This window comes from Rhamphochromis longiceps, linkage group LG13 (genome assembly GCF_057381845.1).
Source record: "Rhamphochromis longiceps isolate RC_006_pf linkage group LG13, R_longiceps_female_GT1.1, whole genome shotgun sequence".
Classification (NCBI taxonomy): domain Eukaryota; kingdom Metazoa; phylum Chordata; class Actinopteri; order Cichliformes; family Cichlidae; genus Rhamphochromis; species Rhamphochromis longiceps.
In genome coordinates, this window is record NC_140569.1 from 38,600,844 (window position 1) to 38,628,680 (window position 27,837).

The 27,837-nt window shown below is 43.0% G+C and overlaps 1 protein-coding gene and 1 long non-coding RNA gene across 4 annotated transcripts in view; both read right to left on the reverse strand.

The window, feature by feature from the left end:
- Window positions 1-27,837, reverse strand: part of LOC146656459 (uncharacterized) — a 132,050-nt gene that overhangs the window by 43,872 nt on the left and 60,341 nt on the right. The window lies entirely within an intron of this gene.
- On the reverse strand, window positions 14,992-23,059 carry LOC146656462 (uncharacterized). 3 transcript variants are annotated; one of them, XR_014914309.1, is made up of 5 exons: window positions 22,939-22,972; window positions 22,716-22,790; window positions 22,263-22,495; window positions 15,308-15,382; window positions 14,992-15,087 (listed from the first exon to the last, which is right to left on the reverse strand). XR_014914309.1 is itself a non-coding variant. In XM_085427876.1 (2 exons), the coding sequence occupies exon 1, from the start codon at window positions 16,935-16,937 to the stop codon at window positions 15,840-15,842; it is 1,098 nt and encodes a 365-aa protein (XP_085284002.1). In that variant the 5' UTR covers window positions 16,938-16,989; the 3' UTR covers window positions 14,992-15,087; window positions 15,308-15,839. The 3 variants fall into 3 exon arrangements, 1 of the variants encoding a protein (XP_085284002.1); XR_014914308.1 differs by having other exon boundaries at window positions 22,716-23,059; XM_085427876.1 differs by lacking the exons at window positions 22,263-22,495; window positions 22,716-22,790; window positions 22,939-22,972 and having other exon boundaries at window positions 15,308-16,989.

Consider the following 27,837-nt stretch of genomic DNA (forward strand, 5'->3'; position numbering starts at 1 on the left):
AGAGCAGCTGACAGATTGAGACAGAGCACAGGTACCACTGCATATGTACACATGCACATGCACATGCGTACACACACACACAGAAGAAAGAAATCTGTTCTTCTGTTTTCAGCATCCCCCACTTTCTCCACCACACATACACACCACCCCCATCTCCCCTGTCTCCTATATTTCCAGGGTTACAGGGGTACACAATGTGAGTAAATAGCCTTCCTGAATCGTTTGGATTAGAGCAGAGTAAATCAGACTGATGCTGAGTTTAGTTTACGGCAAGGATCCACACACAAGTGTTCCATATAAACACCACTTAAAGTTGGAGTAATGGGTAGTTTCTGCTAGCTGTTGATGGCAGCGTCTACCCAGTTCATCTAAGAATTCTGAGGGGAAAAATCACTCCGTGTTAATCGTGCTCCACACAAGATTTGGGATTGTGAGATTAAATTTAGTTGAACTAAACTTAATCTCACAAGCTGAAATCATGGAACCCTAAAACCTATTAGCCAATAACTTGGCATATTTTGGTAAAGTGTACAGTCTACCCTAAAACAACAACTGATGACAACACTTCTCCTAGCAGACAAAAGAAGAAGTGGCTGTAAGTCCTTAAGAGTCCATATCATTAAGGAAGATAGAGGAGAACAGGGAGAATGATCTTAAAATAGGTGGCAACAGGTCTTTTATGGATCAAAATTAGATATTTTTATTCAAAAATCAATGTCAACATGTGTAGATGTAGGCAGCAGAGATGTACAACAGTGAGTATGTACAGCCATCTGTAAAGCAAGTAAGGGAAATTATTCTAGGGTCGTCTCCTTACAATATAAAGCGCATTGAGGCGACTGTTGTTGTGATTTGGTGCCATATGAAAACATTGAATTGAAGTTGAATTGAAAAAGAATTAGAAGAAACAAAAAATCCAGGTGACAGGTAGTAACAAAGTTTGTAAATTCAGTTAGGGAAACTTTATTTTTATAGCACCAAATCACAGCAAAAATTCCTTAAAAGTGCTTTATGTTGTAAGGTAAAGACACCAAAATCCATCCATCCGCTTCTCAGGGTCACGGGGCGTGCAAACTCTACACAGAAAGACCCCGGCCTGATGGTGGAACTGAACTCAGGACCTTCTTGCTGTGCGGCAACAGTGCTGACCACCGTGCAGCCCAGACACCAAAACATGAAAGCAAGCGAACGGTAGTGTCATTAAAGAAAAAACAGAAGGGGGTTAAAAATCTATAGCACGCCCGATCTCGTCTGATCTCGGAAGCTAAGCAGGGTTGGGCTTGGTTAGGCACCAAAATAATAAAAGAAAAAATCCAACAATAAGCAAACATTTGGCAACAGCAGGAAGGAAAAGCTTGTTTTCAATTGCACGAAACTTCTGGCAGAACCAGGGTCAGGAAGGGATGCTCATCTTCCATGAATGGTTGAATGTGAGGGAATGAAGGCTGTGCAAAGGGCACACTGTGAAAGACTATTAGAGATTAATAGTAATAATATATGGTTAAATGCAAAGTGTGTTTAGAGGGAACTACATAGTAACAAAAGTAAGTGAAGAAGAAGCACATGCATCGTGGAAAGCCCCAAGAACCTGGGCCTATGGTATGATATATAAGGGAGCATTCAGATTCAGGAGCAGGATGTTGAATTGTGGGTTTAACAGGGAGCCAATGAAGGGAAGCCAATACAGGAGAAATCTGCTCTCTCTTTCTAGTCCCTGTCAGTCATAAATCTACATGCTGCCTATGGAGAGATGCCAAACAGTTTCATTGTTCTTGTAACAGTGACAATAAAGATCTATCTGTAAACAAGATGTGACAAGTGATAATAATAACATCTGTACTGCATTAAAACATTCACAGCAGGTGAGATATCCATCAGGTGATGACCTGATGAATCCTGCTTCCGGGTCCAAACTACTCTCTGTTTATTAAGGTGTTTTGTTTTTAACATGTTTTAATGTTTTGTATCTTGTTCTATTTAATCTGAACAAGCCCCTAAAAACAGTCAGTGATCACTGTTGTCCTCTCTCGGTTTTTATTATCACTGTTCATTTTGAAGCTCAGTTTTTAAAACCTTCCCATGCAACTACAGCCCATGCAGCAGTACATTAATGACTAACCTCGTATTGTGGATGGATTATCTCAGTTGTTCTCCTGGCTGAAGTTTGGTCCGTGTACAGCATCCTGCCATACGACTGCATTTGTCTCTAACCATCAGGAACCTTCACGTTAACTTTTATCGAGTGGACAAGTGTTAGCCTTCATCCTTCAGCTTCACTGTTTATGTTATGCTAACATAGCTGTGTCGCTAGCGGTCACGTAGCACAACATTATATACCAGCTAGCCCAACTTCAGTAACCCTACAAACGTCACTGCTGTTTAGTTTTATGTCTTCATTTGTGTCGGAAGTGACAGCAGGTATCCAAACCTAGTCTGTAAATTTGGTTCATGTGTAGATGAAAGTACAATTAGCTAAGCCTAGCTCACTTTGGCTTAATAACGATAAAGCTTAAGGAAATTTCAATCAATATAAACACATTACATCAAATATTTTTCTCAGAAAATATGCTCCTAAATTGTCCTAAATCACTGCAATAAAGTTTGACTGGATCCCCTCAGATCAGCCAACAGTGAAACTTTTTATTAAAGAAACATTATTTTTCTCAGCAGTGCAGAGACACGGAGGAACTTTCAAGTCATTTTTTTTTGTTTGTTTGTTTAGTATTTAGTATTTATTTATTTATTTATTGTCATTGTCAGAGAACAATGAAATTGCATTGTTACTTGCTATTGGAAATCAATGAAGATTGCAGCTTTTAATATGACTGCATTCATTTTTGTCTAAATTTTATTTACATTTTTTATTTTTATTTATTTACATTTACAGTTAATTGTATTTTGAGTTCTAAAAGTCAAACAGGTCACTTGTAGCGCACAGATTTCAGGTTCATACAGTGGAATAGTTTGTACTAATTCAGGTTCAACCTACAAGACCCTGCACAGTTCCCAGTTGTTCCTTATAGAATTTCACATTTCAAAAACATATTTTCTTTAGGCTGCATCTCATGCATCTAAATTTCCTCACTGTTTTCATAAAACTTTTTTAACCTATTAATTTGCACAGCTCCTGGTAAAATGTTTGCCATTATTGAAATGAGCTTGCTGTGTCTTTGTTTGTAAATGACGGCTCTGCTCATCAATCATCCCACAGTTTCTACTCCTACTTGTGCATTTTTGTTATGTTAATTTTCCTGTTAAATCTAACATTGAAAGTTAATACCACTCTGCAACGACATGTCTTCTCATGGTCTACCAGTGTGATGCAATTCAATTCAGTCAACACAAACTGCATCACGTAAGGTGTGGATGATACGACTGGTCTATATGTGACCAAAATAAAAGAAGATTATCTTTTCTAAATAGCATGTACCACTGAATCTATACCATCCACACACCTGGTTTATCAGCTGTGCGAAGGAGTGTTTTTGTGGCTGTATGTGGGTAAGTGTGTTTAGCTAAGGCCAGCTTTGAGAGGGTAATCCATCTCCATCACTTAAATGATTATCCCCATTAATCTGCTGTAAACTAATAAACACTATTCCCTCCTCCCCTCGTCTTCATTCCCTCTCCTTACCATCCTGTGCCTCTGCTCTCTGCTTTAGATGGAGGTTCATTAAGTGTTTAGTACATTAATATGTCTCCATGTCCCCCCATTGTTCCTATCATCTGGTGCTTGGAGCCCCCTGAGGCCCTGGTAGAGAGTTTCTCTTTCTGTGCATGTGTGGAAAAGACAGGAGGAGAGAGAGAGAGAGAGAGAGAGAGAGAGAGTGTGTGTGTGTGTGTGTGTGTGTGTGTGTGTGTGTGTGTGTGTGTGTGTGTGTGTGTGTGTGTGTCACAGAGATGGAAGAAGAGAGTGACTGAGTGTAGATGAGTTCCCAGTATGTGTTGACATGAGTGGAAAGAGTTGTGTGTGTGTCTTTGCAAGAGTGTCACTAAGATGATGAGCTGGGTGGATTTAATTTTGTGGTGGCTCAGATGGCCCGGCAGTCGCCACAGTAATTTCTCTGATCAGGTTAGAGAATCACTGCACTTGGTGATCAATCATCCAGCTTGTCACAGCAACTGGGGCCCCAATCTGCGTGAAGCCACTTGTATTTGGTGCAGAATTGATGTAGCCATGTTTCTTTTGCATGCTGAACAAAAGTTTACTCAATTAAAGGTTGTTAAGATTACAACCCATTCAATGCACACAGTTGTGTATTCATTACTGCAGAGGACAATACACTAATTTTGTGGAGCTGCTACTAAACCCAGCCAAGAATTGTACTTGCCTAACACTAACCCCAAAGTAGGGGTGTCATTATAGTAATTAGTAATCCTAAATAATTGTGTAATTGTTCTTTTTGCATAGGAATGTATGCTTTCATCTACCTCTGGTTACAGACATTTTCATCATCTGCATACATCTGTGGTCTGAGTTTTATTTGCCACAAAGACAACACACTGGATCATAATATTCATAGTAAATAAACCATAACACCCATGTTAGTCAAGGGAATGAAAAGATGAACAGGACGAGCTTCACAGCTCATTAAATGGACCATCTCTATTACTGTTTATTAGCTAATGAAAGATTAATATTCTTAGTTGACTGCCATTACCAAAGAAGGAAAATGCCAAACAGCAAAATCTCCAGTGTTAAATTAACACTGGAGATTTTGCTGTGCAGGGAAAGACTTGTTTACTTTTGATGTAAGCTTTGGAGATCCCTCTCCCAACCAGCATCATCACATCTGACACAGATTATCATCACCAAGTATCCCTGAACAACTCCCAGCAAAGCAGAAAGCTTTAATAGTGTCTGTTTATTGAGACAACTTTCTGACATTTGATTAATGTGTCTCAAATCAGCACGGGCTTTTTACATGACTGTCTTTCCCACTGTCGCCAAAGTGCGTGGCGACAGTGGGAAAGAAAAACTCCCTTTTAACAGGAAGAAACCTCAGACAGAACCAGGCTCAGGGAGGGGCGGGGCCATCTGCTGCGACTGGTTGGGGAGAGAGAAGGAAGACGGGATAAAGACATGCCACACATATACAGCCATATATATATATATATATATATATATATATATATATATATATATATATATATATATATATATATATATATGGCTGTATATATATATATATTTATTTATTTATGTATTTATTTATTTATTTATTTATTTATTTTTCAGGTAGCATTTTCTTGAGATATTTTAGTAATATTTTGCCTTAGAAGGCAGCAGTTTTGAAAAGAAAACCACAGTAAACTATCTGCCAGTCATGAGAGAAGTTATTTCTGTCTTAATAACTGTACATGACTTGAATGATTGGAATGAGGAGAGAGAGATTAGAAAGTAAAGGAGAGGATAGTCAAACATCACTCCGCCAGTCACTTTTGCATGATTACAGCCTTCAACACCTAGACATCCTACACTGGAAGCTCGGCCAGCTTATTGTGCCCGCCTCCACCTGTCAGGGGATCACCAGCTCCCTGACGGACAGGCAGCAGGAGGTGAGGATCACATCCCACACATAGACCATCAGCACGCACCGGCATCCCCCAGGGGTGTGTTCTCTCCCCTCTGCTCTTCTCCGTTCACACAAATTACCACACCTCAGAAGAACCTTCTCTGAAAATAATAAAGTTTGCAGATGACACCACCATCACTGGTCTGCATACAAATAACAGGTGGACAAGCTGTTCCACTGGTGCAGTCAGAACCACCTGAACCTGTTCAAGACTGTGGAGATGACAGTGGACTTTTGAAGAAGCCACAAAGCAGGGCAGAGCCAGAGTGCAACGGACAATCATGTCTGCAGAGCAGATCATCAGTCCTGACCTTCCCTGGACCTCTACAGGTCCAGGGTTAGGAATCAGACAGAAAACATCTCTGCAGACCCCTCACATCCCAGACATAAACTGTTCAAACTGCTGCCTTCAGGCAGAGCGCTGTTTATTTAAACCAGCCACCAGCATCACTCTGAGAGAGGATTCAGCGAGGAGCATGGCAGCCTGTGCAAACAAGGCGGACGTCGGAGGCATCGAAGTCAAGCAGCTTTAAAGAGAACTTGCAAGTGCTCAGACGTTCATCACCGGATAATACCAGTTAAACTTAATCCTATCAACAACAAATGAATTTAAGTAGTGGTGACAGTAGTTTAAGACAAGATAAAGAGCCAGACTTAACATAAATTTGTTGAGCAACTCGATCGAAGTAAAGGGACAAGAGGGGAAGAGGACCATCATGACTGTTGTCACAGCAGAGGGAACTGCAACTCGTTTTGGGTTGGAGGCTTTCCCTCAGACCGGGTCAGTATGAAGTGAGGGAGAAAGAGGGAAATTGCAATGTATGAAAGCATGGAGAACCAACTGAAGTAATATCTTTTAATGTAAATGGAGTTCTAAATTGAAAAGATAAGACATATTTTCGTCTTCATACAAGGCAGGAAATAGGAGAGGAGTTGCTATACTTATTTCAAATACAATTAATTAAGAACAAATATGAGAACTACCAGATGAGGAGGGAAGGTTTATAAAAAATTATGGGCAAAATTGAAGGTCTGGAAATGACTTATATAAACGTGTATATTCCTCCAGGAAGCAACTGGGCAGTATATAAACAAATACTTGACTTATGGTGAATTCACAAGGTATCGTAATTTGTGGAGGTGACTTCAATATTAGATTGAACCCTAAACTAGATGTGTCTGGAGAATCTATCAGCCTAAATGCTCTTACAAAAAAAAAGAATTTATTGATGGAGGAATTGGGGATAACTGATGTTTGGAGAGAGTTACATCCTAAAAGCAGGGACTGTACCTGTCAGGGGATGTCGTGTGTGGATGCGAGGAAAGGAGGACCCAAACGCTGAACTCACAGGTAGGTGAAGGCTGGATGAACAGAACATGAAACGGAGGACTGACTGAACTGAAATGGCTGGACTGGACACACAGACGACGTAGACAACATCAATGACATGATGGTGAACAAGTCGAAACTGAAGACTTGAATGAATGAGAGACACACAGCTGAACATAACCTGGCTAATGACACATGAAACAAGCTGCCACAGGAAAAACAGGAAATGAGAATGTTGTGAAATCTGTTTATGTTGTCCTAGTAAGGCTACCATGAGGGCAGCCACTAGAGGTCGCTAGGAGACCGGTGTGTATATGTGTTTTCCAGAAATTGATGTAGCCACGTACACTGCTGCTACAATTGAATAAAAAGTGGTTCGTGCTTGAGAACCCTGCGTCTTATTGCCTCCGAACATGACATGGTGTCAGAATTGAGGACTTCACGCCGAGTTACACGAAGAAATGGCTAAATTTGGACCTCCGGAGCCGTTCGACTTTACACAGCCGGCAGAGTGGCCGATATGGCGGCAGAGATTCTCCCGTTTTCGAGTGGCGTCCAAGCTAGGGATGGAGAGCGGCGAAGTGCAGGTGAACTCGCTTCTTTACTCCATGGGGAGAGATGCCGAACCAATATATGGCTCATTTGTGTTTCCTGCTGCTACGGAGGCCAGGCCAAGTCCGCAGTTTGAGTATGATCTGGTTATACAAAAGTTCGATGAGCACTTTGTCCCAAAGAGAAACGTTATCCACGACCGTGCCTGTTTTCACAAACGGAGCCAGAGGGCCGGGGAGACTGTCGAGGTTTTCGTGCGGAGCCTGTACGAGCTCGCGCAGCACTGCGAGTTCGGCGGCAGTAAAGACGAGCAGATCTGGGATCGTATCGTCATTGGATTAATTGACAAAGATGTTTCACAAAAACTCCAGCTCGAGGCGGACTTAACTTTGGATAGAGCCATTCAACTAGCACGCCAGAGTGAAAAAGTCAAATAGCAAAGTGCAGACCGAGTGGAAAGCACGGTGAATGAGGTGAAACAGAGGCATTATAACAGCATGAGAAGGAGTTACTACCAACCTCATCAGGTACGTGAGCAACAACATGGTGAGAGTAAACCAAAATGCCAAAGATGCAACAGGGTGCATGACAAAAGAGAAAACTGCCCAGCCCGCAATAAAAGATGCAGAAAGTGCAATAAGTTGGGACACTTTGAAGTTGTATGCAAAACCAAAATGCTAAAAGAGGTCAGGGCTGAGGCTGTAGAGGACTCAGATGAGGATTCATTCTTCATAGGGGAGCTTTTCCTGGGAGCAGTAACTGAGCCAAAAACAACAGTCATTGAGGAGTCAGGCTCAGATGCCGACTGGGACATTGAGCTATTGGTAAATGGCAGTCCAGTTGATTTCAAAATTGATACAGGCGCAGACACCACTGTTATGACAGAAACGACCCTTAATAAGCTACAGCAGAGACCCAAACTTATCCAGTGTAAGCCAACTGTGTACAGCCCTGGTGGAAAAGTCAAGTGCATGGGTAAATTCCTTGCTACTACAGTGTACAAAAGCCAAAAGTACCAGTACTGGATTACAGTTATAAAAGGGCAATATGCAAGTAACCTACTGGGGAAGACAGTAGCAAAGCACATGGGATTAGTCACTAGAGTTAACAAAATCAGTAGTGACTTAACAGAGGATGTGTTCGGAGAAATTGGCCTGCTGAACTGTGAACCTGTAAAAATCGAGCTGACCGAAGATGCAGTGCCGTACAGTGTAACCACCCCACGCCGGGTGCCTTTTCCTCTCCTCCCAAAAGTGGAAAAGGAAATAAAGCGCATGCTCAAACTTGGCATCATTGAGGAAGTCACCGAGCCAACAGACTGGTGTGCACCAATGGTGCCTGCTCCAAAGCGCAACAAGGATGAGGTCAGGGTGTGTGTGGACTTAAAACGTCTGAATAAGGGAGTAAAGCGTGAACGGTACATCTTGCCCACATTGGATGACATAACTCCTAAGTTAGCAGGGGCTAAAGTTTTCTCCACTTTGGATGCCTCCAGTGGGTTCTGGCAAATACCACTGGATCCCAGCTGCCAAAAACTAACCACGTTCATAACTCCCATGGGCAGGTTTTGCTTCAGACGCCTGCCATTTGGCATAACTTCAGCACCCGAGATCTTCCAGCGGCTCATGAGCACCTTGCTCAAGGGCCTAGAGGGGACTGTCGTCGTGATGGACGACATATTGGTTTTCGGGGCTAACAAAGAGGAACATGACCAACGCTTAGGTGCAGTATTACAGACAATCAAAGCATCAGGACTTAAGCTCAACAGGTCCAAGTGCCACTTTGGAAAGAATGAACTACTGTCCGGTCACATCATCAGTGCGGATGGTGTGAAACCTGATGATGGCAAGGTGGAGGCTATTGCCAGGATGCCCAGCCCCACCAATGTAGAACAACTCAGGCAGGTACTCGGATTAATAAACTATGTTGGAAAATTCCTGCCAGGCCTGTCCACGGTGCTGCACCCCCTCTCCAATCTACTCAAAAAAGAGACTGTATGGGTGTGGGGCGAGCCTCAGGAGCAAGCATTCAATAAAGCAAAAGCAATGCTCGTGGCTGCACCAGCACTTTGTTATTATGATGCAGGCCGACCAACAGTTGTCAGTGCGGATGCCAGCAGCTATGGCCTGGGTGCTGCACTGTTACAGGACAATGACGGGGAGTTACGGCCTGTTGCCTTTTGTTCTCGCACGCTCACAGACGCAGAGAAAAGATATTCGCAGATCGAAAAAGAGTGTTTAGCATCTGTCTGGGCCTGCGAACGTTTTACCCGCTACATCCAAGGCATGGGTCATGTACGTCTACAAACTGACCATAAGCCCTTGGTGCCTTTGATCAACTCATACGACCTTGATAAAACGCCACTGAGATGTCAGAGATTGCTGATGCGACTGATGCAATTCAATGTCACTGCTGAGCATGTTCCCGGTAAACAGTTAGTGGTGGCGGACGCACTCTCCAGACATCCACTGCATGGATGCTACCCGTCCAAGACAGACAGCCAGGTCAAGGCATATGTGAGCAACGTAGTGACAAGCAAACCTATCAAGTCACATAAGTTGGAGGAAATTCGTAGAGCTACACAGAGGGACCCAGAGCTTCAAAAAGCAATCATCTTCATCAGACAAGGGTGGCCTCGGAGAATGGCAAAGAGCTCACCACTGCAAGGCTTTTATGCAGCCAGAAGCCACCTTTCAGAATCAGATGGTCTAGTGCTCTACCACGATCGCATCGTAATTCCCACAGCACTTAGACCCAGTGTCCTTGACCAATTACATGAAGGCCACCAAGGACTAACTAAATGTAGAGAGCGCGCAAGATCAACAGTGTGGTGGCCCAACATTGGACTTCAAATAACACATAAGGTGAGGTCATGCAACTTTTGCAGAGAGCACAAGCCTACACAGCGACAGGAACCTCTCGTGACTACTCCTCTGCCCAATGGCCCCTGGCAAAAGATTGCAGCTGATCTTTGCGAGCTTGAGGGTAAGAACTTTCTTGTCGTTGTTGACTATTTTTCAAGAGACATTGAGATTGCTTCCCTCACTACAACAACCAGCAGACAGGTCATTAACAAGCTTAAACACATGTTCGTTAGATGGGGCATCCCGTTAGAACTGGTCAGTGATAATGGGACGCAGTTCACATCATCAGAGTTCCAAGACTTCAAACTGAGTTATGGCTTCACCCACACTACGTCGAGCCCTCATTACCCCCAGTCAAATGGAGCTGCTGAAAGAGCTGTCCAAACGGCCAAGTACATTCTCAAACAGCCTGACCCCTGCTTAGCCTTAATGAGTTACCGCTCTACACCAATTGCAGCAACCGGTGCAAGCCCAGCTCAACTTATGACAGGACGTCAAATCCGCACCACCGTCCCAGTACTCGAAAAGACATTGCTGCCCAGTCCAGTCAATAGGGACACAGTGTGCCAAAGAGATGCTGCAGCTAAGGACTCTTACAGATACTTCTACAACCGCAGACATTCAGCTCGTCCACTTCCTGAGCTTCTCCCAGGCCAGGATGTTGTAGTGAAGCTTGACGGGGAAAAGGGGTGGACGACTCCAGCCAAGGTCATCAGTAAGTCTAAGGAGCCGAGATCCTACTTGGTGGAGATGGCGAATGGGAACGTGACTCGCCGCAACAGACGACACCTTCAGCCTGTCCCAGGCACCGCTGATCCTGAGGAGCAGCAGCAGAGCACTGTTCCAGCTACACCGACTACTCCAACTAAAGGGGCGGCCGCTTCCCAAGAACCACCAGTAAGGCAGACATTGCCAATCCCTGTCCCGGGGTCTCCTCTCCACCCTACCACACCTGTGAGAGTGACTTCCAGGGGGCGGGAGATTAAAGTACCTCTCAGATTCAGAGACTGAGGACTATCTCCTTTCTATGTTCTAAGGGCAGAATAATCCCTTATCAGGACTGAGGGTAGTCTACCCCTGTGATGTCCTGCGTTCTGATAACACTGTTTTATGTTTAAAGTACTTTTGTTAAAGGGGGAGATGTTGTGAAATCTGTTTATGTTGTCCTAGTAAGGCTACCATGAGGGCAGCCACTAGAGGTCGCTAGGAGACCGGTGTGTATATGTGTTTTCCAGAAATTGATGTAGCCACGTACACTGCTGCTACAATTGAATAAAAAGTGGTTCGTGCTTGAGAACCCTGCGTCTTATTGCCTCCGAACATGACAGAGAACAAGTAAAAAATTGACTGAACATGAATGAACTGAAAATACTGGGAAAACAACCCACGAACCCTGACAAAACCCGCTACTCCTGTCCCCGTAGGACTTATTCTACAGTAGAATAGACTATGTTTTATGTTTAGCAGTGATTGTGCCAGAGTAAGGCAATGTAAAATTAAAACGATAGATCTTTCAGATCATAGCCCCATCTCATTGTTGGGGGCACTGGAGCCTATCATAGGGCAAGAGGCAGGGTACACCCTGGACAGGTCACCAGTCTGTCGCAGGGCTAACACACAGTGACAGACAACTATTCGCACTCACATTCACACCTATAGGCAATTTGGAATAATCAATTAACCTATCCCCACAAACTGCATGTCTTTGGACTGTGGGAAGAAGCCGGAGTACCCGGAGAGAACCCACGCAAGCACGGGGAGAACATGCAAACTCCACACAGAAAGACCTCGGCCTGATGGTGAAACTGAACTCAGGACCTTCTTGCTGTGCTGCAATGACCTCTCATCTGAAAAAGATAAAGCTGCAAAAATTAGTCAACCTTCAGGCAAAGTTAAAACAACTACAACGAGAAGATGGATACAAAGGTAATTCTGAGATTTAAAAGAAAGAAAGAAAGAAAAGAAATACAGGGTGAAATTGATACAATCTATACACAAGAAACTCAAAAGAAATTGTTTTTTTAAAACAGAAATATTACTCTCTAGGAAGCAAATCGAGTGTTAGCCTATAAATTACGTAAACAGAGACTGTTTGATCCTATTTTACTGAAAACATTTCACTGGATTATGCAAAAGGCTAAACTACCCCCTACGTGGAAGGAAGCAGTTATCTCCAATGAGGGTAAAAGATAGGATGGAAAGTAACAGTTATCAGCCGATCAGTGTATTAAATTTGGATTATAAACTATTCACAGTAATTTTGGCACGGAGACTTCCTGATATAATAGACCTGGACCAGTGTGGTTTCATCCATCAAAGGCAAACACTGGCCGATATAAGGCGCTCTCTACATGTTATGGAACAAATAAACAGAGATGGGGTGCGGGCAGTGTTGGTGGGACTGGACGCTGAGAAAGCCTTTGATTCAGTCAGATGGCTTTTTCTTTATACGGTTTTGAAGACTTTTGGTTTTCACAATAAATTCATCTCAATAATACAATCCCTCTATGATAAACCAAGGGCTTGCATGAAAGTCAACAGAGATCTATCTCAATCTTTTACTTTGGAAAGAGGGACCAAGCAGGGCTGTCCAGTCTCACCACTTCTATTTGCACTCTATATTGAGCCTCTTGGTCAGTTTATAAGAAACAATACAAAAATTAAAGGTATCGCAATTGCCAGGGAAGAACAAAAAGTTGCAATGCAGATGACATCTTGGTCTTTTTGAGGGAACCTGAAAAATCATTTGAGGAGTTGATGTCCTCTCTATCCGACTTTGGAGAACTGTCCGGTTATAAACTAAACCTAAACAAAACACAGGTAATCACACTAAAGTATACAGCGTCTAAAACTTTACGAGATAATTATAACATAGATTAGGAAGCTGAAACACTCAAATATTTGGGAATAATTCTAACTAAGAACATTTCTAATCTAACACAGGTAAATTATGGTCCTTAGTCACAGGCCATGAAATCTAATTCAGATAGGTGGAATCTGGTGTTTTTCTTAAATTTAAGTTCAAGGACATCAGCAGTGAAAATGAACGTAGTCCCCAGATTCCTATTTCTATTTAGAACTTTACCTGTTGAAGTAAGTCAAACACAGTTTGGGGAATTGGACAAATGGACTTCGAGCTTTATTTCGTATTCATCTTACAGTTAAGCAAGGCAAAAGGTGGGGCAATGCTCCCATGCTTACAATACTATTATTAGGCATCTCAGGTCATCCCCCTGCTGCAATGGTGTAACCCTGATTTGAAAGCTAAGTAGAAATCCATAGAATTTAATACAACCTCTAAATTTCAACTACAAGCCTCAACTGCGAACAAAAAACTAGCAGATCGACTAGAAGGTAAAGGAACATGGATAAGCCATACTCTAAAAATATGGAATAAAGTGGTCTTGATGCATGCTCTATCATCCAGGTAAGTAAATCTCCAAAAACTGATTCTGTTCATCTGGACGTTTTCAGTGGGAGAGAAATAATAGAATAAAGCAGAACAAAGTATGTGGTAGTGAACCAATACTAAAACACTTGGTGCACTTATGATACAGATGTTAAACCAAATGAAAGCGATAAGATTTCAGTCTTGGATAGAGAGTGGACAACATTCCATTCCTTCACACATAAAGGGACACTACAGAGCTTTCAATCTTTACAAGCAAGAAATGGCCTAAGACAAGCAGATTTCTTCAGGTTCTAACATTATTTTAACAAACATTCAATATCCCAAACCCAAACTCTGTTGAGTCAGGAATTTTTAAGATAGTTAAATTAGCATATTTTGGCTCTCTGAGAAAGGCAATCTCCAAACTACATAATGTGCTTCTTCAGGCAATGAAGGATACTACTCATAATATTAAGACCAAATGGGAATTGGAATCAGGGATGGGTATAACAAACGAGAACTGGGAGAGGACTTGTAATTTTCATTGGTACTCAACAAGTTCATTATCTTGGAGAGACCACTGCTGGAAGAATATTATTAGATTTTTCAAAACCCCTCATCAAACTAGAGAAGATGTGGATCAGAAGAGGCACATCATTACCATATCTTTTGGGATTGCCCTAATTTAAAAAACTACTGGCTGGGAATTCATAAAACTCTGTATGAGGTCTTTAAGATAAAATTTGATATTAATTTTGTAAATTTGTACTTGGGCCTGGTTGCTGGTTTGGTCTGGGGAGGGGACACAAAGCTCTTACAAGCGCTATTAGCAGCCAGCAAAAAATCAATGACCAGATATTGGCTAAATCCAACTCCGCCAACACTTGAGTTCAATGTGGTTTTTAAGATATTTAAAATGGAAAAAAATGACATTATAATTAAAAATTCGAAAAGACAAAATATGGAATAAATAGATTAGCTTTGTCTCCCCCTCCACCCTGAATTTAAGTAACACCAGTCCTGAATTGCTGTATCTCCCATGTACTGCACAATATCAGGTTGACCCTCTGCTTCACAATATGTATTGAATGTAATGTAAATAAGTTAAGTTATGTATACACTGTCAAGCCACCGAGTTCACTTTTTGTTATCTGACTGAAAAACAAAATATTATTTTTTGACTAAATAATATCAGTGTACTTTATTAAAACATGTCCTTTTTCAACAAAACATGTCATTTAAAAAATAAATAAATAAACCAGCCACCAGAGTGTAGCTGCCCACTTGGAATTACCACTCGTGACGCAGAGAGCTTCGACTGATGCAACTTTATTCTCTCCTCTTTAAACCACCGACAATATGGCACCGTGAAAACTATAAAGATGCACAAACAAATACCATTAAACATTCAAGTAGAAAATGCAGAAATGTTCGCATTTTACTATAGAAAATTATTTTGATTAACCCAAATAGTGATATTGACATAAATCAATAGTTTTTAAACTATTTATGTTACAGCATTTAATAAAATGAATTAACAACAACCTTTCTGTGTCTTAAATACATAAACAATCGTTTGCAATCATTAACCAACCTCTTTCTGCTTCCAAGGGTGCTAATCATGCTGAATCAGCTAGCCAACCTCCTCCATGCGCATCTCTTAGCCAGTCTTTCCACACCACAAACAAATGACATGCATACACAATAAAAAACGAATTCAACCACATTGAGTAAACTTTCAAAGTTATAGCATGTGACAGATAAATAAAACACATAGTTTTGCATGAGTACCCTCAAAAACAAACGCTTTTACTCACTCTGAAGCAACGTGTTTGCGTCGCCTCACCGAGAACAGAACAGGAAGTCTGACACAATAAAAGAGGAAGTGCTAAGGTACTCTTCAAAATAAAAGTGCAAAGTAAAGTGGCTTTGCCGGCATTTACACTCCCACCAAATCCTGATACAATGAACGAACAAATTCACAAAGCAAGTGAGTTGTACAGGATTTCTTATACTAATAGATGGATGACTGAATTGAACTATTAGAGGTATACAGGTAAGTGTACTTTATGCATTGAGGTAGTGTATAAACATAACTATTATTGTCTTAACATATTTTGTTTTATTTAATTCTCAAGGAGTAGTACTAGTTTTTGGATTGGTCTCTCAATAATTGAAGGTTTAGAAGGGGCATCTTGCTTTCTTTGAGGCTTTCTCTCTCCAACTCGCACTTTAACTCGACGGACTAAGCCATCATGGTCTTGAAAGGTCTCCACAACTCGACCTAGTTGCCAATGGTTTCGTGGGAGATTGTCGTCCTTGATAACAACGATATCATTGACTTTGAGGTTACGCCGAGGTAAGTGCCATTTTTGCCTTGTTGATATGTTGAGCAGATACTCCCTTTTCCAGCGGCCCCAGAACTGTTCAATAAGGTATTGGACTCTTCTCCATCTTTTTGTAGCATACAAATCTTCTTTCATGAACACTCCGGGGGGTGGAAGAGCAACCTTTGTTTTCATCGTGATGAGATGATTCGGCGTTAAAGGTTCCAGTGCATGAGGATCGTTGATTCCGTCAACTGATAATGGGCGACTGTTGACAATAGCCATGGCTTCATATAGCAGCGTTCTGAGGGAGGCATCATCAAGCCGACCTGGGCACTGTGCGAAGGTTGCATTCAACACATTCCTAACCGTTCTTATTTGCCTTTCCCAGACACCTCCTGCATGGCTGGCAGAAGGGGCGTTGAAGACAAATTCGCACTGTTTTTCAGATAAGAAGGTCTCCAATTGCTTGGCGTCGCATTGCTTAAGTGCTTCCTTGAATTCGTTCCTGGCACCAACAAAGTTAGAACCTTGGTCACAGTGTAATTGTTGGACAGCTCCTCTAAGACTGATGAAGCATCTCAATGCATTGATGAAAGAGTCTGTTGACAAATCTTCAAGCATCTCAATATGGACAGCTCTTGAATACAGACACGTGAAAATCAGACCATATCTTTTGTGTTCTTTGCGTGCTGTCTTCACAATGAACGGGCCAAAGCAGTCCATGCCGCTAAATGTGAAGGGTGCTGAGGCTTCAAGACGTTCTTTAGGGAGTTCAGCCATTCGCTGGCTCTCTGTAGGTCGTCGAAGTTTCCTGCAAAGCACACAGGTGTGTATCATTTTGGCCACCAGCTTGCTCCCACCAATGACCCAGAATCCATTTGCTCTAAGCTCCATTTGTGTCTGGCTTCGACCTTGATGGCATGTCTTAGCATGGTAGTGGGACACAATGAGCTTGGTTATATGACTGTTGCTTGGTAAGATGAGTGGATGCTTCACTTTGTGGCAAAGAGACGACCACTTTAATCTCCCACCAACGCGCAAGAGTCCATCAGACCAGATGGGGTCAAGACTGAAGAGAGAGCTTGAGTTTGGAAGGTCACCTTTGGCTTGAAACGTTTTTATTTCATGAGGGAAGGCGTGCTGCTGTACGATCTTTATCACTGCTTCAGCAGCCTTCTCACGCTCCTCGATCGTTGCATGTTCAGTATGCCTTTGTTGAGACCTCAGTCTTTTGATTCTTGCAACCACCTTTATGAGTTTCGTCCAAGATGAAAACTGATTCAGGCGATCGAGAATATCATTGAAGGTACTGACGTCAGTTGCGAGCACCTGAATTGTCTTGACTTCGGGATCACCAACAAGTAACTCAGCTGGAGTGCTGGGTGTTAGACGTAACTCACGTTCCCAGAGAAACTTTGGTCCTTGCAGCCAGTTTGTAGAGTGGATGTCTGAAACATGAAGCCCTCTGGATGCATGATCCGCTGGGTTTTCTGAGGTGTCCACATAATACCATTGATTGGGATTGCTGTTGTCTCTAATGAGTTGAACACGGTTTGCGACAAATATGTGGAACCTGCGAGCGTCATTGTTGATGTAACCAAGTACCACTTGGGAATCGGTCCAGAAGAACTCATCATCAATTTTCATGTCAAGCTCAGCCTTTAACAGGACGCTTACTTTTGCAGAAACCACCGCTGCTGCGAGTTCAAGCCTCGGGATACTTGTGACCTTTGAGGGTGCCACCCTTGCCTTTCCCATCACAAGGCTGCAATGAACCTCGTCTTTGTCATTTTTATATCTCAGGTAAGAACATGCACCATATCCTAAGCAGCTGGCGTCCGAAAAATGGTGTAGCTCTACTCTGACAATGTTTTGGAAGTCGTGTGGGTGGTAACATCTTGGAATTGAGACCTCCTTCAACTTGAAAAGACCATTTATCCATTTCTCCCACCGTGGCTTCACATCTTCTGGGAGTGGGTCGTCCCATCCAATGCCTCTGTGACAAAGCTCTTGTAGGATAAGTTTTCCACTTAGGCTGAATGGAGCGATAAATCCAAGTGGATCGTAGAGTGAGGCAATGACGGACAAACAACCACGGCGAGTCGAAGACTGATCTTTCAGGCTGATGTTAAAACTGAAGGTGTCGTCCTCTATCGACCACTGAATGCCAAGAGCGCGTTCTGAAGGGGATGGGTCAAACCCACGAGGTTCAATGGTTGCTGCTCTTTCAGAAGGGTCTAAGTTGGAGAGAGCAGCTTCTTCATTTGAGTTGAATTTGTGAAGGCGCAGGCCTCCTTTTCTGCACAACTCTTGTGACTGAATGATCAGTTCTTTGGCTTCCTCAACTGATGAAACGCTGGCTAATCCATCATCAACGTAGAAGTTTTTCTCCACAAAGGCTGATGCTAGAGGATAGTCGGTTTGATGTTGTCGTGCAAGATGCTTTAAACCGAAATTGGCGCATCCTGGAGATGATGCAGCTCCAAACAGATGAACTGCCATTCTGTACTCCTGAGGTTCTTTCTCCAAATCACCTTCTTTCCACCAGAGGAATTTCAAATAGTTTCTGGATTCAGGGGTGACAGCGAATTGATAGAACATTCTTTCAATGTCACAGATTACGGCCACGGCTTCTTTCCGAAATCTGCAAAGCACTCCAACCAGAGGGTTGATGAGATCAGGTCCAGTTAATAGGGTATCATTTAGAGAGACACCATGGGATTTGGCGGAACAATCAAAAACAACTCTTAGTTTGTCCGGCTTCCTGGGGTGATAGATTCCATGATGTGGCAGGTACCACTCGGTCTGCCCCTGAGATGCTATAGGAGCAGGCTCTGCATCACCCCTGTTGATGGTTTCTTCCATGAATGTTCGGTACTGATCGTAGTATTGTTTGTTGGCCTTTAGTTTTTTCTTGAGACACTGTAGACGTACCGTGGCTAACCTCTTGTTGTTTGGCAGGTGGGGTGGGCTGTTCCCTTTGAAAGGGAGAGGCATTTCGTAATGTCCGTCTTCCCTTTGTGTGATGTGATTACTGAGGAACTGTATGAAATGGACATCTTCTTGGGACACATATTTGTTCTCATAGGTTCTCTCAGCAAAATCTGATTCCAGGGCTTTTAGAACATCTGTCGCTGATGGAACAGGCAACTCTTTTACTGTGAGCCGATGCACAAAGCTTTGGTTTCCTTGTCTGTCTAGGTGGGGGTTTGATGAGCCAATTATACTCCATCCTAGTTCTGACCTTTGTGCGAAGGGTTCATGCTTGTCACCTATGATGACTTCAAGAGGAGCCAGCGCAGATGGACAGTCATATCCAATCAGGAGCCCTACATCACAATCTTGGAGAGGCGGCAACTTTTCCGCCAAGCTTCTGAGATGAGGCCACAGTAATGCTGTTTCCTTTGTTGGGATGTACGACTTGTCCACTGGGATAAAGTCGCGGCTATAAGCCTGTTGTAGTTGGATACAACTCTCAGAGTGGAGTCCTCTAACTTGTAAACCATGAACACTCTTACTCGAGATGACTGTGTCAATAGCCGTCATGGTACTGAGTTTCAGTTTTACTGGTTGGACATCCACATTCAGCTTATCAAGTATGTCCTCCAAGACAAATGTTGAGTCACTTTGTGTGTCCAGCAATGCATAGGTGAGTATTTCTCTCTGTGGTTCTTGTACAGAAGACACAAAGACTGGGACAATACTTGAGGTAGCCGAAACGCGTTGTGTTGATGTATGAGACATGACCTTGTGTGTTTCCTGGTTTACAGGTTCTTCCTTGGGAGTGGAGCTATTTGTTACTGCTTCTGCAGGGTTTCGCTTTCTGTTTTCGTGCAAGCAGGTTGGATGACGACGTTCACAAATGTTGCACGTGTGTCGCCTTTTGCAATCTTTGGTGACATGACCCCTTCTCAAACATCCAAAGCAGAGCCGGTTTTCATGGATGAATGCCCTTTTATCTTCAACACTCTTAGCTGTAAAGATGGGACACTTTGAGATTCCATGAGTTTCACCTTTACAAACAGAACAAGGTGATTTTGGTTTACTAATGTTTGTGTCTTGTTTCTCCTGAGCGGAACTCTTTGGTTGCATGTTTGTGTTGAAGACTTTGGCTCTCTTTGGGATTCGATCATCTACAGGTTTGAAATTCATCAACAGTGGAGAAGCTATCGGGTTGCAAGCTATCCGTGCTTCTCTACTCAGGAAGTCTGTGAAGCATGCAAGATTTGGATAGGTGCCACATTCGTCAAGTTCATCTACAACAATTCGACTCCACTTGCGCACGATCCATTCTGGCAGTTTTTTGAGCAATTTGTGATTTTCTTCACAATCGTTTAGGATAGCTAGTCCTTTGACGTGTGGGATTGCTTCAGAGCATCCTTTGAGGAAATCAGCAAACTCTCGTAGCGCTAGTGGGTCATTTGCACTGATTTTCGGCCATCTCATGAGTTTATCACGAAATGCTTTCTGTATAATGAATGGGTTCCCATATCTGTCCTCTAAGACCTTCCATGCTCCCTTGTATGCATTTTCTGAATCTTGGTAAAAGAAACCTTCTACCGCTTTGCGTGCTTCTCCTGCGAGATAATTTTTCAGATAAAACATCTTCTCGCTTGCTGGAAGGGGTTTTCGGTCAATCAGATTAATGAATGACATTTTCCAATCGGTGAACTGCAAAGGGTCCCCACTGAATGTGGCAGGCTCAGGAACTGGCAAGCGATTCATACTTAATGAGCTAGCGATTGCTTGTGCTAAGCTGACAGACTCCTGGGTCGTTGTCATTTCTGGAATTGCTTGGTGGGGTTGGAATGATGCGGCATTTGGATTCAGCTGAGGTTCAATTTGCCTTCTGTAGCAAGCAGAGCTAATTTTACTATCAATTTCCCCGTTGTGGTTCTCAAACCCTTCAAGGCTGTTGTACGCCTTCACGCGAGCTATTGCTATAGCAACTTCTTTGTCTGCTTGTAACTGCTGTAGTTTTGCTCTTTCTTGTTCCAACTGTTGTTGCATTTCCACCTCTTTTAGTTTAATTTCTGACAACATTTTTGCCTCTTTGAGTTTCCATTCACTTTCTAACTTGTGAAGATGTGCTTGCTGTGCTTGAATTTCTTCCATAGCCTTTGATTGCTCCAGCTTGGCAGCAAGCTCTGCTTCTGCATCTACTCTACTGTTGCGGGTACAGGATGAGCCAGAGTGACGGCTCAATTGCTCTGACAACTCTATAGAGCTTGCAGTTTCTGTTATGCTGTTGCCAAAAACAGACCCATATTCGTTCTTGCTTAACACTTCTCTTACTCTTTCTTTCTCAAGATGGTTATTATATTCCTCATGAACGGTCTTTAGACGGTCACTTATGAGGTTAAATACCTCCTTTGTTAGCGTAACACAGGCGTCCATTTTGTTGACAATGTCAGGTGTGGTGTTACTGTTACGCAGGATAGGTTCATACTGTGAACTTACAGCGTCGTGCTTTGCTTCAATGTTTTGCTGCAGTTTATTGAGGTCTTCTGCTGAGCAGAGGGATTTCAGTTTTGTTCTAGTTTCCCTTGCTACGAGCTTCCAAGAGTTATAAGTCTTGTTGAATGATTTTTCACGCTTTCTGATATCGTGCTTTTGCATCTCTAGGCCTTTCTCTGTTAATTTTCTCTCACGTGAGCTAGATTTGCATGGTGCGTTTATAGGGTTGTCTGTTTCTTCTTCTGATGAGCTGGATTCACATGGTGCGTTTGTGGGGTTGTCTGTTTGCTCTTCCGGTAGTGACATTTTGTTTCTGTAGCTGCCTTAAGTTGATTGTAGCTTTGATTGCCTTACTGCTTGACTATACTTTAAAGCTGTAGTTAATCTTTACCACAGAGTAACGCTATGTCAAACATTTACTGATTATGGACATTCAAAGGTATGTTTAGTGTAAGACAGCAACAACAAATGTTCATAAATTAGCTAATGAGCTTCACCTTTTAAACCTTTTCATAAACAGACATCCTGTGAATTATTATTCCACAAAAAACACATTTCGCTCACCAAGAAACATTAACCAGATTCAGGAATATTATGTGTTGGCAGTCCATGAATTAATTTGGCCTCGTAACATTATTTAAAGAGTTTCTAGTTATGCATTAAGCTTGTGCATGTGTGTAAGCAGTCCCGTGTTTCTTCTTGGCAGTCAATGTCTCTTTCAGTATCTGGAGTCTTGAGTTTTAGTATGCTGTTCTTTCTAACCTTGCGAGTGCAGTTTGTGGATGCGAGTGGAATCAGCTGGCTGGTAACAGGTTGGTAGCTGGATCTCTGATGAAATGGTGTCAGGTTCTCTGCAGGGATGGCAGGTCTCTTGCAGTCAAAGAGTTTTCACTGTAGCTGCCCACTTGGAATTACCACTCGTGACGCAGAGAGCTTCGACTGATGCAACTTTATTCTCTCCTCTTTAAACCACCGACAATATGGCACCGTGAAAACTATAAAGATGCACAAACAAATACCATTAAACATTCAAGTAGAAAATGCAGAAATGTTCGCATTTTACTATAGAAAATTATTTTGATTAACCCAAATAGTGATATTGACATAAATCAATAGTTTTTAAACTATTTATGTTACAGCATTTAATAAAATGAATTAACAACAACCTTTCTGTGTCTTAAATACATAAACAATCGTTTGCAATCATTAACCAACCTCTTTCTGCTTCCAAGGGTGCTAATCATGCTGAATCAGCTAGCCAACCTCCTCCATGCGCATCTCTTAGCCAGTCTTTCCACACCACAAACAAATGACATGCATACACAATAAAAAACGAATTCAACCACATTGAGTAAACTTTCAAAGTTATAGCATGTGACAGATAAATAAAACACATAGTTTTGCATGAGTACCCTCAAAAACAAACGCTTTTACTCACTCTGAAGCAACGTGTTTGCGTCGCCTCACCGAGAACAGAACAGGAAGTCTGACACAATAAAAGAGGAAGTGCTAAGGTACTCTTCAAAATAAAAGTGCAAAGTAAAGTGGCTTTGCCGGCATTTACACAGAGACAGTTTCTTCCTCACATATGCTTATTGCACTACTCAGTTTTGCACTTAGTACTTGGTACAGTATCTTTAGAATTTCTGTAACTTTTTTCTTACTTATAAATATAGTATGTATATATACTGCCCATTTTCTTTAAATGCTTCTTTTTTTGTATAAATAAGAGTAAAGTGTCAGATTCAGTTTTTGTGAACACATTCACACCAGTGTGTGAGTGTGTGTGTGAATGGGTGAATGACTGAATGTAGTGTAAAGCGCTCTGGGGTCCTTAGGGACAAATACAGGCCATTTACCATTCTCAAACTGATGATTCGGATTCTAATGGAGTGTACGTTGCAGGTTTGTCTGTGGCTAACATGGCTAATGCTCCATTTCACTGCAGAGTCCTTTCATGTTCTTCATATATCCATGTTGGGCAGAGTGTATGTACAGAGACTGAATGCCCTTTATACAAGCACACACGTCTCAGCAGTGCAAAGCTATCGGCACAAATAGCGGTGTAAAAAAAGGCAGCCAGCCTGTGTAAACAATCACACAGCTCCTTACATCGTACACCATGGCTAGTTTGCGTTACTTTTCCAAGGACCAGAAGAGTCAGGGAAATGGGATATCTTATCTGCTAGGTAATCTGTTAGCTGATCTACGAGATAATCTGGTAGTTTATCTAATTATTTTGTTAATATATTAGCTTATAACAGCTTGAGTTAACAAGAAAGGTAAATGCAGTGAGGAAATGGATTTGAAAATCAGAAGTGGAACCGTCATTTTAAAAATCAGACATAGATCTTTGATTTTTGAATCCATTTGAATCCATTTACCAATACCAAACAAACTCCTGGTCACTAAAACATGGCCAGATGATTCGCCCCTCCAGCTACAGGTGTAGCTGAGATATAATGTACGAATTGTGAACATTCTCAAAACTGTATTGTACATAGGTTATACTTTTTTATTGTGTGAACTTTATTTTTGTGGAACTAAGGTTCCGTGTGTTATTGTTGAAGTGGGACATTAATCAGTGTAACGCCACCTGCGGCCACATTGCGGGTGTGGGGTTTCCTAGCCAGAGCTGTACGGACTCCACACTGGTGAGGCACGCTTTCTGTAGCTCTTCTCCCTGTACTAAATTATCCATATAAATTCGGTGTATTTGTCTTTGTTAAGTATTGGCTCCTAGGGTTAAAAGCTCTCAAAGTGTTTTCAATCGCTTTGAGTGAGAAAAATGATATTTGGAACTGCGCTTTATCTGTTGTATCATCCGTTTGTGTGGAACTGACTTGTGTTAAACAGGGTGAGGAGAAGCCTGCTGCCGCTGTGTGACACTGATTTTGCTGCTGCACTCTGTTTTATAGGTATGTGTAAATGTGTAGTTTTTGTTTTATGTGTATAATGAGCTCATGTCCCGAGGCTGTGCTCTGAGCAGTATCTTCAGCCATGTTGGGAAGAGTTAAAAAGTTGTTTGAATATGTATTATGCAATTGACCTATTTTAATGGGAATTTGAATGTTATACGTTATTGTTAGTGATTCCATAATTGTCTCTGTTTTACCCCACTGTAATATTTGATTTTGAAGTGGCGGTTGTGAAAATTATTATTTTGATAAGTTGTATTTTCTTTTATATGATGCAAGCAGAGCTGTACGGACTCCACACTGGGTGAGGAGAAGCCTGCTGCCGCTGTGTGACACTGATTTTGCTGCTGCACTCTGTTTTATAGGAATAAACCCTGTTTCCAGCCAGTCCGTGTCTGTTGTCACAACGCAGTCGACCATTTCACATCTGCTACATAAAAGTGGTGCCGTGACCCGGATGCATCTGATCAGCCGCTGCCGATCGCTGAGGTTGAGCTGAACACTTCCGACACCTGTAATATAAGTAAAATTATTCTGTGGGTCAGCAAAAAATTTCCAGTGTTCTGTTAGTAGGCATTTCTCCCAGTTACACCTGTTAGAGTCTAACTGAGCCGTGTTTACTTGTGTTGTATTTTTCTGAGTGATAGGTATTTTTGTATTCCTTTTGTTTCTGATCCCCTTTGTAGTTATTGCTAACCTCCTGTAAGCAACATGGCTGGTAGGGGCCAAGACTCCTTTAACCTTTTCACGCCAGTCGCTGGGAGAGGTTGGAGACTGTCTGGGGCAGATGAAGTGAGAGACAGGTCTATAATGTTGCGTGATGAGCCAGCAGAGTCAGATGACATTATTCGAAATAAAGCTCATGAGCGCCAGTCCTCAACCCCTGCTTTGAGCGACGACAGCACACACAAAGAGCTACGTGAGCTCATTGGTGAATTGGGAACCCAGATAGGTGAATCAATCGCTAGCCGGCTACTATCCAGTCAAGTCCCACTTGGTCCAAACCAGACAGCTCCAGCCGAGTCCCCCAAAGTTAAGAGCCCTGACACCACTCTCGACCTCTCCAAAGTGAACTTAGTGGTCCGACAAGATATCAAAGACCCACCTATGTACAGAGGTGATGATGCGGATAAGTACTCTGTTCATGAGTGGATAGACATGATGGAAGTGTACTTAGAGAAGAGAGGGTTGTCTAGAGCCGTGCAGGTGGATGAAGTCTTAAACCACCTCCTCGGCAGAGCTAAAAACATTGTTAAGGTGGGTTTGAAAAGTAACTCATGTTCTGGTGTAGTGACCAACCCTGAGACCATCTATGCCATACTCAGGCGTTATTTTAGTGATAGTCCTGGCTCCTGTCAACCACTGGCTGACTTTTATGCCACCCAAGCAGTTGCAAAAGAGACCCCAGTAGACTATTGGGTGAGGCTTAATATCGCTGCTGAGGCAGCTGACAAGCATTTACAGCGTCAGGGAGGCAAAATGGAGAACATGGAGGCAGAGATAGCCATGATGTTTATCAGAAATTGTCCTGATCCCAGCCTCGCCTGTGTTTTCAAATGTAAGCCCATCAGTAAATGGACAGTAATGGAGGTTCAGGAAGCCATTGATGAACACCAAAGAGAGTGTCATGCAAAAAAGAAGAGCCTGGGCTCTGCCAGACCCCATCCCCTCCTCGTGGCCACTGCGACAACCACAAGCGAGTCGCCTGAGTTTGAACTGAACCATGCCCAAGTAGGTACAGTAAAATGTTCCCAGGACAGCCCGGGTAAGGCTGCTGGAGCTGCCGCTTCAGACCCAAGTGCTCTAGACCGCGTGCTCAGTATGCTGGAGAGGGTGTTAGAGCGCTCCAACCAGCCTGTCCACCCCGTAATTAGACCACAGCCTCTAGCCTCAGCCAGGTTCCCTTCGTGCCAGGTTTGTGGCAATAGCTCACATTCCACGCGCACTCACTGCATGAGAGAGAGGAGATGTCTAGGTTGCCTGGAGGTTGGGCATCAGAGGAAAGACTGCCCCAGAGCAGCTGAGCCCATTACCCAGCAAAATAATCCCCAGGGAAACTAGGGTGCTTGCACTTGAGAGGGGACAGTGTGAGCGAAGAGTGTGAAACCCTCAATCCCAGTGATGACATACAGACTGTATACAAAGAAAGCCTGAAGTGTGCCCCACCTGGTACTGTTGTACTTTCCCAGAATATAGTAAGACTTGATGAGGCAGACAGCCTATTTTACACGAATGCATTGGTGAATGACAAAGTCTCTTTGCAGGCCCTTCTTGATACAGGTTCCATGGCGTGTACCTTGAGCGAAGAGGCGGAGCGAGAGTTAAAGAGCGCTGGGGTCGCATTGGAATTAAGCGACACTCGTACCGACATTGTGCTAGTGGGCTGTGGTGGAGTTCAGGTTAAACCCAAGAGTATATGCGAGTTGAAAATGGAAGTGTATGATTGTACGTTCAGAGTGCCTGCCCTAGTGGTCCCCGGTCAGAAAGATCAGTTGATTTTAGGGACAAATGTTATCAAACACCTCCTCAGACACTTCAGGCTGTCCCCCCATTTCTGGCAAGTCCTGAGCAAACCCGAATCAGCAGAAGCGCCTGAAATAGTGCAGTTTCTGAATATGCTGTCTGGCATTAACCGGTGGAGGGGTGACAAAATGCCAGATGTCATTGGCACTGTCAAACTAGCTCAGGCAGTGACTCTACTCCCCAAGCAAGAGCACCTTGTATGGGGCAGACTGCCAGCGTCATCACCCCTTTCCGAGGGCAGCGCCATTCTGGTTGAACCACCAAAATCGCAAACTCATAAAAAAGGTGTCATTGTCTGTAGAACTGTGGTTTCTATGAGTGGCGATAGGTGGGTCCCTGTTCGAATCCTGAACACATGTGATAAGCCTATCACATTGAGACGAAACGCTAAGGTAGCAGATGCTTCCGCTTGTGTAGCTGTTGAAGATCTCGAAGTGGCTTCTGACTAAAACCCAAGTGAGACCCTTAGGGTCCAGAGCCAGACAGTGTGTAGCGACGCACAGAGTAGCCCTCCCTCCTGCCCTAGCCTGCGTGACAGCTTGCAGAAGATGGGGTTGGAGGACCTAGACCTCGACTCTTGTGAAGTCTCAGACCACTGGAAGGCTCAGGTACTGCAACTGATCCACAGGTATGAGGATGTCTTTTCCAAGGGTAAGCTGGACTGTGGACTGGCAAAGGATTTTGTCCATCGCATCCATCTGTCTGACGACAGGCCGTTCAGACTTCCCTATCGGCGCGTCCCTCCAGGGCAGTACCACAAGTTGCGACAGGTGCTCACAGAGATGGAGGAGCGAGAGCTGATCCGCAAATCCAACAGTGAGTGGGCGTCCCCACTGGTACTGGTGTGGAAGAAGAATGGAGATCTCAGAATATGCGTGGACTACCGCTGGTTGAAC

What these genes read in the sequence shown, in the direction of transcription:
- LOC146656462 (XM_085427876.1), bottom strand. Translation starts at nt 16,937, where the DNA reads ATGGAGCTTAGAGCAAATGGATTCTGGGTCATTGGTGGGAGCAAGCTG.